This window comes from Hemiscyllium ocellatum, chromosome 11, assembly GCF_020745735.1.
Source record: "Hemiscyllium ocellatum isolate sHemOce1 chromosome 11, sHemOce1.pat.X.cur, whole genome shotgun sequence".
Lineage (NCBI taxonomy): Eukaryota > Metazoa > Chordata > Chondrichthyes > Orectolobiformes > Hemiscylliidae > Hemiscyllium > Hemiscyllium ocellatum.
Window position 1 is genome coordinate 86,038,175 of NC_083411.1, and position 20,443 is coordinate 86,058,617.

A 20,443-nucleotide genomic window follows, 5' to 3' on the forward strand; every position below is an offset into this window, starting at 1 on the left:
TCTTCAGAATGTCATGAACAAGTTGAATGAGTGGTCAGATGCATGGCAGAGGAAATATAATATGGACAAACGTGAATATACCCAGTCTGATAGCAATTGTGAGAGTTGATTATCTGATTGTCAATAGATTAGAAAAGTGGAAGGTGCAATGAAACCTGGGTTTCCTTGCACATCAATCATTGAAAGTAAGTATTCAGGTGCAGCAGGCAGTGAAGATTGCAAATGGTATATTGGCCTGCATAATGACAGCTTTTAAACACAGGAATGGTGTTGTCTTACTACAATTGTACAAGGCCTTGTTGAGCCCATACCTGGAGTATTGTGTGCAGTTGGTCTCCTTATTTGAAGAATGATGTTCTGGCCGTGGAAGGAGTGCAAAGATTAATCAGACTGATTCCTGGGATGGTTATATGAGGACTGATATATGAGGAAGAATGGATTGATTAGGACTATCTTCACTGGAGTTTAGAAGAATGACAGTTGATCTCGAAAACTTTAATGCGACTAGATGCATCTGATTATCATGGAACTCAGAACCAGGGGTCACAATCTAATGATATGGGATAGCTCTTTTAGGAGTCAGATGAGGAGAAATTTCTTCCTGAGGGAGTGGTAAGCCTGTGGAAAGTGGCTGAGGCCACAACAAATGTTTTCAAGAAATTAGATATAGCTCTTCTGGTCAAAGGGATAAAGTAGTATGGGGAGAAAGCTGCAACAGTGTACTAATTTCGTCGGTCAGCCCTGATCATATTGAATGGCGGATGAGGCTTGAAGGGCCAAATGGCCTACTGCTATTCCTACTTTCTGTTATCCTAACACGTTGGTCTTTTTCCCACTCGACAAAATTTAAACCAGAACCCTGTAAAGTACATACTTCCTTGGAGTTAACCCAGAACCACGCATCTAATGTTATCTGCATTAAAATTACCATTGCCAGATAGTGACCTATTTTTCCATTGCATCTAGAGTAACTAAAAGCTCTTTTGCTTATCCCTGTTATTAATATCCAGTAGACAGTTTTGTGTCATCTTCAAACTTACGGGCAATTCTCCCAATGTCCACATCCATATTACTAATATACGGAAAGGACAAAAATCCATAATGCACTCTAGTAGGATGCAATGTCAACACATGAACCACCTAAAAGGATGAATCACAAAACGTAACATCCAAGTTCAGTACATAATAGGGAATGCAAATGGAATATTGGCCTTTATTTAATTGGGAACGGAATATAAAATTACTGAGGTTTGACAATACAAGGCCTTTGTCAGACCACAACTTGAATAGTATGAACAGTTTTGGGCCCTTTGCCTAAGGAAGGGTATACTGGAAATCCAAAGTATGTTTCACTCGGCTGATGTCAGGTGTGAAAAGGCTATCTTCTGAGAGATGGTTGAGTAGGTTTGGCCTGTACTCAATGAAATTTGTAAGATTGAGAGCTGACACTATTGAAATATACAAGATTCTTAGGGACTTGACAGGGAAACATTTCTGCATGTATTCTTTCTGGGAGAGATTCAGACCAGAGGGCTTCAAATCAGAATGAGGGTCAAACATTAAATGCAGAACTGAGGAGCAATGTCTTCTCTCAGGCGATACTGAATCTGTGGAATGTTTTACTGCAAATGTAGAGGCTTGGTCATTAAGTATATTCAAAGCTGAGAGAGTCAGATTTTTAATCAGTAAGGGGATCAAGGGTGATTGGGAAAAGGCAGCAAAATGGAATTGAGGATTATCAGATCAGTCATTATCATTTTGAATGGCAGAGTGGACTTGGTGGACTTGACGGTCTGAATGGTCAGAATGGCCTCCTTCTGCTGTTATGTCTTCTGGTGCAACCAATTCCTTATCTAGTCTGCATGTTAATTCCGAAGAGTTCAATTTTACAAATCAATTTAGCATACAGCATCTTGTCAAATGGTTTCTGAAATTCAAATATACTAGGTCAACTGGGCTACTTTCAACCATCAACCACCTTGAAATATTCAATGATGCTAGTGTAACATGAATATTTTGCTCAACGCAAACAGTTCCATATTAGACTCCCAAAGAAATTGACTGATACAGTTCAAATTAGATCAGTTTACGATTTGTATAGTAACCAGAGGCTGAATAAGTTAACATAATCAAACTGAATTGTATTCAAGTCAAATCCCTTAAAGCAAAAAGGTCAATTTTGTACACCTCCATACATCACTATGTTGTGCCTCTTATTATACAGTTCTCAACAAAATATAAATTAAATTCTGTAGCATAACAACAAAAAACACTTCTTTGTTAAAAACTTATGATTAAATATCCTAGGAGAGAAAAGTGAAATCACGGCCTGACTAGAGAGTTCATTGATTGGTGCAAACCTGATTATTAATCCTATATAAAATCAAAAGTTAAAAAAAAAATTCTGGGTGGTACAGTAGGTTAGCAATTATGCTTTCACGTTTAAAAGGTTGCATTCAATTCTCCTGCTCTGACATTAAGGATGAAGGTTGCCTCTCACTACTGGGCTTACAGAGCCTGAAGTTCCTTAGTGATATGGTCACAGAATGGCCAGGAGGGAAAATAAAACAAATATTGCACAGACTTTTTTTTAGATGAATGTGTATTGTTTGGTCAAAAAATATGCTGACTTACAGATCCTTATGTACATTTTAAATAACTTGGCTCAGTAAAGTTTGGAGGAAAAAATTATTTTTAAATGAGGTTCATTCAATAACTGGAATACAATTATTTCATCAGCTAGAGGTTTTATTCAATAGTTGTCCTGAAACTATATACTTGCTCATTTAAGACTAAATTTGTTTAAAATAAATTAGACAAGTTATGAAGTCTTCATGAAATTCAGTACACAAGATTCATTATTTGTGCCCTGATTGTTCTGCAAGTTTTACATAATGACAGAGACAAATAAGCATGTGCTAACATTCTACAATTCATGAGAGGATCAATTAAGCTCAAAAATATAAAAAAGGAAGGATGAAAGAAATGCACCAAAACAATAAGACACAAGGAGGGAAGAAAGCAGTGACATAAATAAAAGATAAGCATCTTCGTATTCTCAAGCACTTACAAGATTGAACACAATGTGCCTTAATCTAAACTTTCAAAGGAGTCCTCAGTTTTTGGAAGCAGTAACAAACTTTGTGGATGGGGCGATCACATAGATTTCAACAACTAGATTAATTTTTCATGTAGTGCAAAATTGTAAAAGGATAGGTGAGGTCTTTCTCAAGTGAATTTTAAAAAGTGACTGAAACAGACACAGTGGAATATTTATCATCTATGGAATTAGATCAGCAAGGAAGCAAGTAATTAATGGGATGTCCTGTAGATCAGTACTGAAGTTACTGCTTTTTTTGTATCTAATTGGCTTGGTAGTAAAGAATGAAAACAAAACAAAACAAAACAAAAAGTCCAAACTTGCTCAATAACAACCTAAAAGAGACCAACATTCCACAAACTGGTTAAATGCATAAGGTCGGATATTGAGAAACTGGGCTGATACATGGTAGTCATTTAGAATGCATAAAATCAAAACCTATCTTTTGAGAAATTATGAAGTGGCAATACAAGCTATAAAACATTATTCTACAAGTCACCACGCAGAAGAGGGCTTAGAACATATTCATGAATTCTACAGGTGAGACATAAAGACAGAAATAGTATCTTGGGCTGTCTGGCCAAAAGAACACAGCACAAAACACCAGCAATGATTCCAAGTTTGAAGTGTACTGGCGCAGCCATATCTTTCACCATAAATGCTGTATACACTGAGCAATATAATTAAATACAAAATCCCTGGTGGTGGGCTGAAGGGTCAATTCTTGTACTGTATTGTTCTACGTTCACACAGACATTGGAGTGGGTGTAATTAAACAGATAGTTGAGAGGATACATCTGGATGTTCAGGATAGATTATGGTGGGAGGGTTAGTTGGCTGTACCTTTACTCTAAGAATAGCATGTATGTAGCACAACAAGATGGAACTAGGACTTGAGCATTTAGAGTGTCAGTCAGACTCTTGCTGACCAATTCATGTATTCTATTATTCTTAACATAAGCAGCTATGAACTCAGGCAAAGAAAAACAAAACATTGTCCATCAAAAGCCCACCGTTGAGACAGAAGCTCCAACATACAAAAAGATCAAAGTAACTTCACAGCAGACAGAGAGAAGGACACCGTAGGCGATCAGACTGCAAATTAATTCTTGGGCGAAGGGACCATAGAATGTAGGGGACCTTTGTCAGCCAGGGTAACGAGGGAAGTCCCACAGTGCCCTAAAATATAAGACCAGTTACACAGATGAGGTATGCATGGGAAAAACCGCTGCAGAGTACATGTACCAGTGGCCAGATATGGTAAATGTGGGAGATGATGAGCTCCAAAGACAAATCAACAAAACATTCAGGACATGAAAATGGGAAAAAATATAAGCTTGCAGCCAGGAAAACAACAACTATTCAGCTGTACAGCAGGTATTAGATGATTGCAGAGTACAGCTATACATCGAGATAGCAATTAAATGGAAACAGAAGGTCTGCTGGCAGAAAACATGGGAAGGAACAGTGTTACCACAGTCATTACAAAATCCCATCTGCTCATTCAGCCCAACCAGTATTATAGAGTATTGTGACTGATAGAGGGAGTTGCAGCATCAACGCCGAAAATTAAAACAGACTAAGGGATACAAGAGATCCACTGGATGATTTCAGGTACTCAGAAACATCAGATTATTTAGACCTTTGAGATGAATTCAGCACATTGACGTCATGGGCAAGATGGAAAAAAGACTTTATTTGGATTAATGAATGTCCTTTTTTCAGTTTCTGCAGCACGCCTGGCCATAATATTTGGCAGAAGCAGGAGGAAGGAGGACTGAGAGACCCTGACCAGCAGCTAATAGAACAAGAGAAAGGAAGATGCAGACAGTTATCAGTATAAAGAAGTCAGTGAGAGAGAAAGAGTGCGTGTGTGTGTATATATGTGTGTGTATATATATGTGTGTGCACGTGTGAGAGAAAGAGAGAGAGAGAGAGAGAGAAAAAGAGTGAGAGAAACAAACACAGTCAACAGATTCATAAGGAATGGGTGACAAAGCAAGGTCTGCAACTTCTGAAACAGCAGAAGAGAGTAGGGACAGTAGCTTCATAAAGAGAAGAGTGGACCTGTGAGAGAAGGGCAGTACAGGGAGATAAAACAGCAGAGAGGTCCTTCAAACAAATGCGATGTCACCAGAAAACAAGCACATGACTGGTGAGAATTTGTGACTCTTTTTATTGGCAAGTGGTTTAATTCAAAAGACTTGTCTGCAGAGGAAGTGCATAATTAAAAACATTTCTTAATATATTTAATATCCAATTTAATTAATTAAATAAAGATGGTTAGGCAGGTGATGTTTTGCAGCTGTAGTATATGTAAGCCAGTGGGCACCACTGTGGCCACCTCCACAGCAAGCCTTTGAAGAACGTCACTTGAGAGTTGATGAGCTGGAGTCCAAGCCTTGGACGCTGACACATCAGGGAGTGGGAGAGAAACCCGGACATGTTGCAGGAAGCAGTCACACCACTTAGTTAATTATATCAAATGTGGTCCATGGTCAGGAACAGGAAGATATAGCTGCAAACAGGCCAGTAATGGGGCTCCACAATATAGCTTTGGAGGGACCTCAGCCATTGCCTTTGTCCAATAGGTCTGAAGTTCTTAGTCTCACTATAGATAATGGCACAGGCTGCCACTCAAGTTCAGGAAAAAAGAAAAACGTTGTCATAATAATAATGATAGTAGTAGTAGTAGTAGTAAGGCATAGCATAGATAAATATGAAGAAAAATACCTAAGCAAAAACAAAAAGAGATTATGATTTAAAATAGAGAAAGACTTTTGAAAGCTGCAGCACAGAGAGAGATATGGGGGTCATTGCACATGTATCACAAAACGCACTCAAGTTCAGCAGGTAATAGGGAAAGTAAATGGATTGTTAATCTTTATTTCAAAAAGAATACAGCATAACATTAGAGAGGTTTTGCTAAAATTGTACTATAAAAATATACACTAGTCAAATGAACAGTTTTGTTCTCCTTATCTAAGGAAAGATATACTGGTATTGGAGGCAGTCCAGAGAAGGTTGATCCTAGGTATGGAGGGATTTTCTATGGAGACAGGTTAGACGATTGGGCTTGTACACACCAAAATTTGAAAGAATGAGAGGAGACCTTATTTGAAATTTAAAAGATTCTTAGGGAGCTTGACATAGTAGATGCAGAGGTTATTTCCCCTTCCAGGAGAGTCTAAGATCTGACAGCATTATTTCAAAATAAGGGTTACCCAGTTAAAACTAAGTTGAAGAATTTCTTCTCTAGGAGAGTAGTTCTTTATCAAAGAGGGATGCAGAGACTGGGTTTACGACATCTACTTAGGGCTGGAGAGAAACTTGAAATGGGAGAGGACACATTCAATTGTTGTGATTTACATAGATAAGGCCAGGAAAGAGGCTCTGCTGAAGGATTAAGAGTAGTTTGGGGCTAAATTAAACAGCAGAGCCATGAAGGTAATAACTGTGAATTACTACCTAAGCCATTTCCAAATTGGCTTCAGGTAAATAAGATGAGATGGGTAAAGGACTGATATGGGAAAAAACCTGCTTCCAGTTCAAGTGCACTGGCACCAGTACTGGGGAAAGAAAACTGTTGCTGGGATGGGAAGTGGAAAAAAAATGATAAATGTGACAGCAGAGGTCAGGGTAATGAGGTGAACAATAATCAAAAGGTGAGACAGGAAAGGACAGAAAATATAAGAAGGGTGCAGGAAACATTAGGGCAATAATAAGTAATAAATGTAAAATTTCAAAGATTAACATTTTCTATCTGAATACACGCAACATTTGTAACAAGATGGATGAATTAATGGTGTGAATAAAAATAAATGATGTGACTTTATATTTATTATGGAGATGTTGTTGCAGGGTGACCAAACTTGGGAAGTCAATATTCAAGAGTATTTGACTCATCAGAATAGGCAAAAAGAACCCAAAATACAGAAATTTTACAGATGAAGCAGACCTTAGAAAAGTTTAAAACCAAGCATCAAATGTACCTTGAACAAAAAAATTAAGCAAGATTCGAAAAGATTCTAAATACTTACCCAAAGAAGACTGCTAAATGAAAGGCCCATGAAAACAGTGATATTCTGCCTCAGAGGTTGACAAGAGACAGTTTCATATTTTCTGCAGTTACTTGATTGGATCACAAAAGAGAAAGACAACCTCTAATTTTTGCACTCCAACTTAAGTAAGCATTGACAGTTCTGACGCACAGTAAAGACAGAGCACGAAGGGCCACAACTGCTTCAAGAACATGAGTTAGCAGTTCATAAGGAAGTGATTATTGGAAAAAACCAACTCACAACTATAAGAGAAGCTTACAGAAAATTTCCACAAATCTTGTGCAGAAACAGCCAATATCACAATTAAGAGATTAGGAGAAAATCAGCTTCACCAAAATATTTTCTATATAAATAACAAATTAGTACTAACTTATTTTTCTTTTATTATATATTATTGGAGGTAAAATACCATAAAAACAGCAGTTTTCATGGTTAAAGCTCTTTTGGCTTAAATCATTATTTAAAACACTGGGGAAATGTTACAATTTATTTTATGTTGTCTATTATTAGAAATGTGGCACTGCATTTTTCTTTAAATCAGAAGGCACCGTGGACAGACTATATAAAATTTCATTTCCAATATCTAAACACAAAAGCCACATTGTAAATTGTTACTTACAGGATATCATTAAGAAATCCTCAGATGCATCCTTTCCTTCCACTCGGGCTTCAATAGGTGGGTCAGAAACAGTCTCGTGATTTTGAACTACTAAATCATGGTTTTGAATCACAGTCTCTGAAACAGCATCTACTTCCATAACCTCTTCTGAGACCATTCCAGGTGAGAGAACATCTGTTACTGAATCCTGAACCACATGCTCAAAATGCTCCTCATCCTGCACTGATACAAGGTCTGACACGAGCACTTGATCTGGAACACCAACAGTCTCAGTTATAAGATCAGAAGCTAGAACATGGTCAGGAACTGAACTGGTGTTCAAGTCTTCTTCCATAGTAACATTCGTCTCTAGTACTGAATCTGAGACAATCACTCCTTCTGTAACAACGTCATTTTCAGCTATAATATCTGGACCTTGTACAACTTCATGAATATTAGTTGTGAGACCATGTCCGAGTGTAACTTCTTCTTCAGTGACGTCAGAGACCAGCACTGCATCAGGTACAGATACAACAATGTGATCACCATCAACATGGGCAGCACCAGCCATTCCAGTCACTGTAATACAAACAATAGATATTATTGTGCCATTTAGTAACATTTCTAATAATTGAAATAATTCTGATTATATTTCTTCTGAGGCCAAGTTGCATGAGACATAGTGTATATACATCTTATACCCACAAATACACACATGCACTGAATCATGATCATATATAGTTGCTGAAAAACCAAAGCAGAGAGCTGGTTAATTCAACAGAACAGCGTAATTTACGTTACTGACTAGATAATTCACCTGCAATTATATGAGCATATTAATTCTCTCACCTGGCTAAGTAAAATAGTAGCTGGTATGCCCAAATTGACTAAAATTTAATTGACCACAGATCCATATTCTTTCTGTTCATGACATGCAATAGCCTAGTAATGTTATTTCACTTTGTATTAAATTTGTGAAATTGTCAGGTTCGGACTCTACCTGATTGCAGGTTCAAGTTGGTGAAATAGCCCCAAATTTGTTACTTTAGAATTTTCCTTTAAATCGCTACTTAAATAAACCAGTAAATAATACTGTGAACTTTTGTTAACAATTATTGAATTATACTACATAAAACTAACTTTACTAATTTGTAGTGCAAAGAGTTAACTACTTACTAAAGTCTTGCATGATCATAGCATGAGACACTTTGGACTCCTGTGAATGTAACTCAAGTCCTCCCCCTCCTTGGTCCATAATGTAGTTTTCATCAGTATCTAAACAGGAAATATAATATTTAGCTTCTAAACCAAATAATCATTTTAAAAGGTTTTCATGAGCAGAAATAGAGAATTCAAGTAAATACCTTCTTAAGTAACAAATATGTTCCATTATGGCTGTCATGGTGATTCTTGATCCACAGATTAGAAGAAAGTGACCAATACCAAAGAACTTCTAGTACATGCACTATTTAACTCCAAGCACAAGTTCATAAAAGGTCATTCAACAATGTGTCTGTTTCTTTGGTAAGGCTTTCCACTTAATCTCAATCTCTTTCTCAATAACCCTATTAATGATTTCCCTTCAAGTATGTGTCAAATTCTCTTTTGAATGCTACTATTAAATCTGCATTTCCCAACCTTCCAACAGCACACTTGCTGTGTAAACGAACAAAAAGTTTCCTAATTTCACCACCACTCTTTTATCAATCACTTCACATCCACGTTCACCAGTAACCAACTGTTTGTCACAAAAAACATCCCATTCCTTATTCCAACTATCAAAACCTTTTATGTTTTGAACATTTTTATAAAGGAGATCAACCGCAACATCTCCAGCAAGTCTCCATGTCCTGTGACTGATGTTCTGCCCTCTGCTATGAAAATCTACTTTTTTTGCAATGGTAATTACCCATAGAATTCTCAGGTTCAAATACAACTTTCAGGATTTTAACCAAATACTTTGGATTTGGTACCTCCAAACTAAAATTCCTTACTCTGAGCTAACCTATTTATCCACAGTCCTAAATCATCTCATGTCTTCTGGAGCAAGTGTTTTACACATTTAGCTCCTGTCACGTATTCTGCAAAACTGAAATCAAAAGTACTTTCTTCAAGCTATGAGTGTTTTCTCTAAACCAGAACAAATATTTGCAGATCCTTCAACTGATGTCCAGTGTAGAACTGTTTGCTCTGATCACTTGTAAAACTCACACAATGAAAAAAAAAGGCCTGTGATACTCCAGGAAGTCTATCCTGCATACTGTGTTCTAAAACTGAAATAAAAACTAAATTACCACAGAAACAGGAAATATTAGAAGCTAATCATTAAACTCCTTCATAGACATAGACAAAAGTCCACCTGCTAGCTCAAAATCTAAAATGAAAAATCATATTTAAAATATAAATAAATTTCCCACCTTATATCACAGAAATTAAAAGAAATTAATTTTTTTTAAAAAGACAAAACCAATTACACAATGTCAGACAAGAAAAGGCTTGCAGGTCCATTTTCCCTGTAAAATACAATTGTGATGCTTCATATTTCATGAACATTCACTTTACCTTCAAGATGCTATGTGATCTTTACAGAAATTAGCAACAGATTAAAAACTCCCAGCCAATTTGAGGGATGGGGCTGAAGATAGTGTTCTAATTTAAACATTAAGGTTTGAACATCAAGTAATTTTATCAATTCAACAATTTGAATAATCTCATTTGAAAAATGTCCAATGGCAATTCAGAAACATAAATGAGACAAAAATGGATATTTTAAAAAAAGGAGACATTAGAAGGGGTAGATCTTTTTTAAAAAAGATTTTAAGGGAAAGGCAGCCTACTTTGCAGTGGAGGTTGATGAATGCTAGTGATGGTTGCGTCCATTAGAAAATACATGGTCATCAATGGCAGAACAATGTGGCAGGATTGGGATTCCAAGTGGAGACATAGGACTGGAGGAAGTTCCAGAAACAAGGACAGATAGGACTGTAACAAGATCTGGACACAGGGATGAGAATCAACAAACACTGGGGTGATAGCTGAGCAGGCCTCCAATGAACTCACTGGAATAATCATGTCTGGAAGTAAGAAAAGATTGGATCAGGGTAACAGAAGGCCTACAAGAGGGACAGGGACAGGTGATATTATGCAAGGGGAATTTTAAAAAAGTCTTTGCGACATAGAGTATATGGAATCTGCAGGTGAACGTGATTTAACGGGACACTTCAGTTGAGAACATTCTAACTTAGTCTGAGACAGAGGTTAGGGAAGAGGACAAAATAGATGTCAAGGACAGAGTTTGTGAATCTGAAAATAAGGTCTTAAATATTCTGAAGACTAAACTAGAGGAAACCATGATTCATGCAAGACCAGATATCTGATACCACAGTGGCAAGGGATCGGTGAGAAGTACAGGTGGATGTTATCAGCATTCATAATTAAAAGCAGAAAATTGTGCATTCACACATAGTTGGCGTTCCAGTTCTGTAGCCTATTATATGGGGGCTCATCCCATATTTATAATTATGCCATTAAAGAGCAACATTTAGTGGAGGACAGCCAACCACAGATCTCTGGATGTATCAGTAAGTCAGTGTAAACACATCGGTCACTTACAGCAACTCCTGTTTCTACAAGATAAGGTGATATGAACCGGCAAAATCACTAATTTGATAAAAGGCAGGCAGGCATTGGGAGAGAATGGTGTACTCTTGTGTCAAGGCTGCAGAAAGTTTAAAGACTATTAATGCCCCATTGCCATAGTCAAAGTACATAACATGTGCTGTAACAGAGGTGCAAATCTTATCAGACTATCTCGTACATCGAGTTCTAGAATGGCAAGGCACGGATTCAAAATGTATTCAAAATGTGGAGGTGCTGGTGTTTGACTGGGGTGGACAAAGTTGAAAATCACATGACACTAGATTATAGCCCAACAGGTCTATTTGAAAATAAAAGCTTTCACAGTGCTGTCCCACTAGCTATCTGATGAAGGAGCAGCACTCTGAAAGCTTGTGTTTTCAAATAAATCTGTTGGACTATAACCTGGTGTCGTGTGAAATGTATTCAAGTACTTTGGAAAGTGCATGAAGTAGGAGATTGGCAATGTAAAAGTTTGGTAAAAGATTATTAGCCTGAAACACGAATTATATTTCTCCACTAATGCTGCATGATTTGAGTATTTCCAACATCAATCAAGAAACACCAGAAAAACTACAGTACCAAAACAGCATGATCTATGTATACCATTTTTATTTGTACTCAACAATGCTTAATGCATAAGGCAATAGTGGAGGAAGAACATTCACAGAGCCTCAATCACATGGACTCAATCAGGATCGTAAAAAAGCAGCAGTCATCAGTTATAACCCTCCGGATTAAACGCCTCCCTATTTCCTCCACCGTCAATGGAGGAGAACATTCAATTCCATTTGCAGTCTCCATGAAAATTAATCATAGAGTCATAGAGATGTGCAGCACAGATCTCGACCCTTTGGTCCAACTCGTCCATGCCGACTAGATATCCTAAATTAATCTAATTCCATTTGCTAGCATTTGGCCATATCACTCTCAACCCTTCCTATTCATATACCCATCCAGATGCCTTTTAAATGTTGTAACTATACCGGCCTCATACCATTTCATCTGGCAGCTTATTCCATACATGCATCGCCCTCTGCATAAGAAAGTTTCCCCTTAGGTTCCTCTTAAATCCGCTACAAATCAATTAGACTGAATGAGAGCAAAATTATTTCCTCATAATGGAAATCAGTAAACCAGATTTTCTGACAATATGATAACTTGATACTAACTTTGCCAAAAAAAACCTGAAACCTGCCTTTGATCCAATTTTTTTTTAAAAAGAGAAACTGCTTTCAAAATCCTTAGCGTCATAGTGAGATTTAAACTAATTGTTTAGATGTGGTGCAATAGAAAGTTGTCCTTTAAATCATTAGACTACTAGTAGCCACTAGGGTACCACATTTGTTTCTTAGGCAAAACAAACCCATGGATGATCTTAAAAGTTTCTCTCTCATGATGCACCATATTTCAAATAACTTGTGTCTATAAGTTATTCTGAAGAATATTTGATGCCCCTTTCACTTTTTTACAAAGCATTTTGAAAATTCATGGTGTCATTAAAGCCCAGAATAGACCAGCAGCAATATATTGAATAAGTATGACTTCGTAAAGCTGACTAGTTACAAACAAAAAAGAAATCAATAACTGTTTGGTCCATGAAAATAAAAAACACTAACTATTTCTTCCTTTGCAGCAGTGCATGTACAGTATTCTGGTCAAGTAACAGAATCACAGAATTATTACAGTATAGGAGGCGATTTAGCCCATCATGCCTGTACTGGGTCTATTATCAAATATCAAACTCTTGCCTTTCCTCCATACCCCTGCACACCATTACTGTTTAAAAAAAAATCCCATGCCCTACAGAACGCCTCAATTCATATGCCTGCATTACAGTTCTCCACATTGCATTCCATGCTCTGACAACTTACGTGTAAAAGATTTTTATGTCCTCACTCTCGTTTCATTTGCACATCACTTTAAATCTTTGCCCTCACCTTCTTGATTCTCCTACAAGTGAAAAAAAGTTTCATTTGTACTGGGTACAGCCTGCTCATGATTCTGAAAATCTCAATCAATCTTGTCCACGCTGGCCCCTCCATCTAAACCTTTAACACTGTGGCAGTCCCAATCTATGTTTGGAAAGTTAAATTACCCTACTATAACCACCCTATTATTCTTACAGATAGCTGAGATCTCCTTACAAATTTGTTTCTCAATTGCCCTCTGACTATTAGGGGGTCCATAATACAATCCCAATAAGGTAATCATCCCTTTCTTATTTCTCAGTTCCAACCAAATAACTTCCCTGGATGTATTTCCGGGAACATCCTCCCTCAACACAGCTGTAATGCTCTCCCTTATCAAAAATGACATTCCCCCTCCTCGCTTGCCTCCCTTTCTATCCTTCCTGTAGCATTTGTACCCTGGAACATTAAGCTGCCACTCCTGCCCACCCCTGAGCCATGTTTCTGTAATTGTTATGATATCCCAGTCCCATGTTTCTAACCATGTCCTGAGTTCATCTGCCTTCCCTCTTAGGCCCCTTGCATTGAAATAAATGCAGTTTAATTTATTAGTCCTACCTTATCCCTGCCTGCCCTGACTGTTTGACTCACTTCTGTTCTCAGCTGTAACCGTCTGAGATTGATCTCTTTCCTCACTATCTCCCTGGATCCCACCCCCTCTTACTAGTTTAAACCCTCTCGAGCATATATTAAGAGATTTGTAGATTATACTAGTGATACATAAAAAAGAAAATTGAAGACTGCAAGAAAACATCAACAGGTGTCAGGAGTTTGAAAATAGCAAATGGAATTCTAATTCGACGCAGTGTAAGGTAATGCATTTGGGAAAGACAAACAAGGGAAGGTGATTATACAATAAACAAGAGGATATGAGCAACGTAGAAGAACAGAGAGACCTTGAAGTACATGCCCAAACATCCTGGAATGTGGCAAGGTAGATAAGATGGTTAAAACTGCTTATGGAATAGGAACATAGAATGGTATTAGGTTATTCAACAATCAATGTATTTAAAAATTGGCATTTGCAGAGTCCTTTTCATAACTGAAAAGACATCTTGAAATGATTTACAGTCAATGAAATAACTTTGAGACATGTTTATTTTTTCCATGGCAATTTATTTGCATGGTGGGTGTCACCAATCTGCAGCTGAATTCACTATATCCACTTTTGCCCATATCCTTTGACATCATTGTTAGATATTTGTTAACCTATCTTGGTTTCAAAATTTGCAATTAACTAGCATCAATTACCACTTGTGAAACTATCTAAATATGCATCACCATTATTTGAAGAATTTCCTAACTTCACTACTGAAAGGCATGGCTCAAATCTACATTCTGTTCTCTTTAAATTTTCAATCAAATCACTCCTTAAATCTTCTAAATCCCATGGAATGCGACCGTAGTCTATGTAATCCCACTTCACAATTTAACCTTTGGAATTCAAATACGCTTCTGATAAATCTGCATTGCACTCCCTCCAAGCCACATCTTACTTAAGCTTTGATACCTGAAACTGCTTTCAGTTGTAGGCTTTATTTAGCTTGTATTTTTTTGTTAGCCGTGAAACAAATGATGAAAAAGGGGAGGTTGTGCTATAACTATATGCAACATTAAGGGAGCTATAACTATAATATCGCTTGCAACTCTGGTTACCGCATTGTACAAAGGATAAGAGCACAGTAGAGATTACAGGGAAACTTATGAGGATGTACATACAGGTTACACATTGAATAAGATCACGGTTGACCTGACTGTAGCCTCATCCCACTTTCCTGGTCAGTTATGAGATTAGAGAAACATAAAAGAGAAAATGTTACTCACTCACAGAATTTGGGTCTTGAACTTATTGCCAGAAAAAGGCAAAATCCTCATTGTATTGAAAAAATACATGAGTATTTTTCCTTGAACTGCCACAGCTCCAGATCAAGAGCTGCTAAATGGAATTAAGCTCAATCACTCATGTGGCTCCCTTCCTCTCTGTGTCTATCTATGCTTCTACAGTTTACCAGTGATGTATGTAAATAACTGTTACGATTTTAGAATGCAGTTAGCAATAACTTTTTTTTAATGTCAAGGAACCAGTGTTCGACTGGAGTGGACAAAGTTAAAAATCACACAACACCAGGTTATAGTCCAACAGGTTTATTTGGAAGCACTAGCTTTCGAACTGCTGCTCCCTCATCAGGATCATAAGACACAGACTTTATAGCAAAAGGTTACAGTGTCATGCAACTGAAATGATATATTGAACGAATCTAGATTGCAGTTAAGTCTTTTATCTTTTAGAATGGGTTGCAAGTTTGATTCATTAATATGTAAATCGCAGAACTTCTTTTAAGTCACATTCGTGACATAACTTAAGGTTTTTAAAAAAAAGGTGAAGTGCTTTAGCCCGAAATGTTGATTTTCCTGCTCCTCGGATGCTGCCTGACCTGCTGTGCTTTTCCAGCACCACACCCCTGATTGTCACCTCAGCACAGACAATGCATTAAAGGTGTGAGGTTAGAGTCTATCTGTATACCAATCTTAGAGTCATAATCATAGACACGTACAGCATGGAAACAGATCCTTTGGTCCAACTTGTCCTTGCCGACCAGAAATCCTAAATTAATCTACTCCCATTTGCCAGCTTTTGGCCCATACCCCTCTAAACATTTCTTATTCATATACCTATCCAGATGTCTGTTGTGTCAGACTGGTTCTACTTCCTCAGTAGGAATTTATAAAATATTACATGGAATGACTGCCTGTGGGTTGTGTGCTTTTCGAGCAAAATAAAACGTATCTGCAAATTCAAATTCACCCCATAGACTTACATGTATGTGTGCTTTTGAGGGAGAGAGAAAATGGGAGTTTGTGCAAATGAGTGTGTGTCTGCATGTGTGCATGCTTGATAAAGTGCGAGTCTGCATGTGTGCATGCTTGATAAAGTGTGAGTGTGTGAGAGAGACAGAGACAGAGACAGAGACAGAGAGAGAGAGTGTGTGATGGAGTATAAGCCCATGAGAGGGTACGTGCGTGGGTGTGAGTGTGGAGTGTGTGCATGTGCATGTATATCTATGAGACAGCTCCTGCGTTAGTGTGTGAGTATGTAACAGAGTGTGTGTGTGTGTGTGTGTGTGTGTGTGTGTGTGTGTGTGTGTGTGTGTGTACAGAGGAACTTCAATTATCCAAATGAGATGGGCGGGCACTATTTCATATGGAAAATTGATTATTCGGTTAATTGATTTTCCTCTGGGGCTTAGAGTTTTCTGTGAAGTCTGCTCCTGGTTCAGAAGACTAGGCAGCAGCACATCGCGCATGTGCCCCCACTCCCTGTCCGCACCCTGCCCCCCCCAACCCCACCCGCCCAAACCATGCCACCACCCGATCCAAAGATCCAAGGCCAAATGTCCCTGACCACCGAAGTGTTCTCTGACTGAGAGGGAACACCCCTGTCTGGCGATTGCTGTGTGGTATCCATTAATTCATTGTCATAGAATCTGTTTGGGGAACACTTCAGTGGTCAGGGACATTTGGCCTTGGATCTTCGGATGACTATCCTGCAAGGCAGACTTCAGAATATGCAACAACGCAAAGTGGCCGAGCAGAGGCTAACAGCCAAGGTTGGAACCCATAAGGCTGGCCTCAATCAGGACATTGGGTTCATGTCACACTACAGGTGACCCCACTGCACTATACACTCTCTCATACATACACGGAAGCAGACTCTCTCTCATATGCACTCTCTCTCTCATACACACACACACACATACACCCCCCCCACACTCTCACCCACGGACACACTCTTTCATGAGCTTATACTCAATCGCATTTTCATACAGACTTTACCAAGTATGCACGCACGCAAACACACGCTCTCTCTCATGCTCATTCACACGTACACACTCATGATCACACCCTCTTCCTCTCTCATGCACGGAAACACATGAGTCTATGGGGTGAATTTGCATTTGCAGAATTATATTCACAGATACATTCTACTTTGTTCAAAAAGAGCACAACCTGCAGGCATTGATCCATGTAATAGTTTATAAATTTCTACTTTGGAAATAGAACCAGTCTAACTCGAGACTTGGATACGGACAGACTCTAACGTCACACTTTTAATGTGTTGTCTGAGCTGAGGTGTCACTTCTTTTTGAATAAAACATTATGTTGAGAATGTGACTTAAAAGAAGTTCTGGGATTTACATATTAATGAACTGAAGCCTGCAACCCATTCTAAAAGATGACAGACTTAAAAACAATCTAGATTTGTTCAATATATCATTTCAGTTGCATGACACTGTAAACTTTTGCTATAATTTCTGCCCCATAGCTACTTGATGAAGGAGCAGCAGTCCGAAGGTTAGTGCTTCCAATAAATCTGTTGCTGAACCAGATCCTGATGCTGTGTGATTTTTAACTTGGTCATTTTTTTTTGTCAGTGAGGTATCTGGTCTCCGCTCAGCAACATATGTTGAGTGAGTCTCATCAGTAACAGGGTGATGTACAAACTTGAAGGCATCCAAGCCACATCCAAACAACATTTTCAACACAACTGTCCAAAACACTTCTCTCCATCTTTCAGACAAAGCCTTTGATAAAGTCCCACATAGGAGATTAGTGAGCAAAATTAGGGCACATGGAATTGGAGGCAAAATACTGACTTGGACTGAAAATTGGCTGGCTGACAGGAAGCAAAGAGTACTGATAAATGGGTCCCTTTCGGAATGGCAGGTGGTGACCATTGGGGTACCACAGGTTCAGTGCTGGGACCACAGCTGTTTAAAATATACGTCAATGATATAGATAAAGGCATTTAAAGTTATTTTGGCAAATTTGCTAATGACACAAAGCTGAGTGGCAGAGTGAAACATGAGGAGGATGTTAAGAGAATGCAGGGTGACTTGGACAGGCTAGGTGAGAGGACGGATGCATGGCAGATACAGTTTAATGTGGATAAATGTGTAGTTATCCACTTTGGTGGGAAGAACAGGAAGGCAGATTACTATGTAAATGAAGTCAAGTTAGGTAAAGGGGAAGTACAATGAGATCTAGGTGTTCTTGTACATCAGTCAATGAAAGCAAGCAGCGAAGAAAGCTAATAGCATGTTGGCCTTCATAACAAGAGGAATTGAGTATAGGAGCAAGAGGTTTTGGTCTCCAAATTTACAGAAGGACATTCTGGCTGTTGAGAGAGTGTAGCGTAGGTTCACAAGGTCAATTCCCGGAATGATGGGACTATCATATGTTGAAAGATTGGAGCGACTGGGCTAATACACACTTGAGTTTAGAAGGATGAGAGGGGATCTGATTGAGACATATAAGATTATTAAAGATTGGACACTCTAGCAGCAGGAAGCACGTTTCTACTGATGGGTGAGTCCAGAACCAGAGGACAGTTTAAAAATAAGGGGTAGGCCATTTAGAACAGAGTTAAGGAGAAACTTCTTCAACCAGAGAGTGGTGGATATATGGAATGCTCTGCCCTAGAAGGCAGTGGAGGCCAAGTCTCTGGATACTTTCAAGAAAGAGATGGATAGAGCTCTTAAAGATCGTGGAATCAAGGGTTATGGGGATAAGGCAGGAACAGGATACGAATTGTGGATGATCAGCCATGATCATAATGAATGGTAATGCTGGCTTGAAGGGCCAAATGGCCTACTCCTGCACCTGTTGTCTATTGTCTGCCCAACATACATGTCAAAGTTTCTTCCTATGCATCTCAATTTTAATTAACAGCAGACCTAAATAAGCAAAACTGTGATATAAAATCTGATAAAACTATAACCTCTTGCCGCAATTAAGTAAATGCTTGGTCATTCGCCTTTGGTATTTATTCATCTACGTAATGTTACTGTAATGGACACAATTACAAGATTAACTTACTGATGCAACTGGAGGCACGTGCAACATAGCATTATGCATTTTCATGAATCTTACAGACTAACTTACCAAAATCTCTGTTGACAAGCTTCCCAAAAATGATGACTTGAGAAATGATGTCTGAAAACATGAGATTAACAATCATACAACTGCAGAACCACGTGTCTGCTTAAGGCAGGGGTTTGTAAGGAAGTTGTAATTCTCAGTCAAGACAATTTACAATTTGTTACCATCCCAAAAAAAGGAGTGAATGTCAATGTCCGATTGGACATACTCTCGCAAATGTTTCTGCATATTTTGTTCCTAAGCAGCATTGTCAGCATCAACGCTATCGCCCTACAAGGAAGATCTCAGAAAGAAAATATTTAGGAATTTATTTTAATTTTAAAATGTTCTCTATGTTATCAGTTATTTGGTATAATGCTTATTTGAGAAGCTTGACTGCCATCTTACACTGCTGGTAGTGTTTGCCCTTTTTCTCCAAGATAATGGAATATTGGATGGTATTCCATGTAAAAAGGGAGTTATACAAGTGCAAATTCCTGTTTACATTTCTTTTGTTGTTTGAACAGGGTCACCAATAACATATTGTCACAACTTAACTTTTGTTTTACAATTGAATTTCTTTCGGTTTGCATTCCTTTATGGCATTGATCCTCCTCAACTCTGCAATCATCACCAATCACACGACCATCTGAGATACGAATTGTTCGGTCATTTATGGCTGTGGTTCATCTGCCTATTCTGGAATTTCCTTCCTATGGTTTGCCCTTTTGCTTTTAAGATACTTCTTAAAACTCAAGTCTTTGACAAGGCTTTTGATCATCTGACTTAATAGTTCCTTTGGTAGTTCAGTGTTATTCTTTAAGAATGCTCCTGTGAAGCAACTTGGAACATTTCATGAAGTTGTTGCATATCCCAATTCTCTGTGGAGGCATCTAATTTCCTTAACTCATAAATAGATGTTGGTCAATGATTGGCAAAAGGATAAAACTAACTTTGCTGGAACATTGGCTAATAAAATTAACACACAACGTGTTATTTTTTAAACTGTCACTGAACACAGGATGCCCAACATTATGAAGTTCAGTAGGTGATGCTTTTAATAAGCTTAATTAAAAGAAAAGGTAAATAGTCGCATAATTTGAAAGCTGAAGTGTATCCTTAATTTACTTTAACAACTCACCTAGAATAAATATATAAA

The 20,443-nt window shown here is 38.1% G+C and overlaps 1 protein-coding gene across 3 annotated transcripts in view; it reads right to left on the reverse strand.

Moving 5' to 3' along the window:
* The window catches only part of znf711 (zinc finger protein 711), a 56,941-nt gene that overhangs the window by 21,648 nt on the left and 14,850 nt on the right, over positions 1 to 20,443 (reverse strand). For 2 of the 3 annotated variants that reach the window (XM_060832653.1, XM_060832655.1), the window contains exons 2-3: positions 8,936 to 9,034; positions 7,781 to 8,338 (exon numbers count right to left, since the gene is read on the reverse strand). In XM_060832653.1, coding sequence (XP_060688636.1) covers positions 7,781 to 8,338; positions 8,936 to 9,014 — 637 coding nt within the window. In that variant the 5' untranslated portion in view covers positions 9,015 to 9,034. Of the gene's footprint in view, positions 1 to 7,780; positions 8,339 to 8,935; positions 9,035 to 13,269; positions 13,349 to 20,443 lie in introns of all 3 variants that reach the window. The other variant, XM_060832654.1, reaches the window with a different exon arrangement.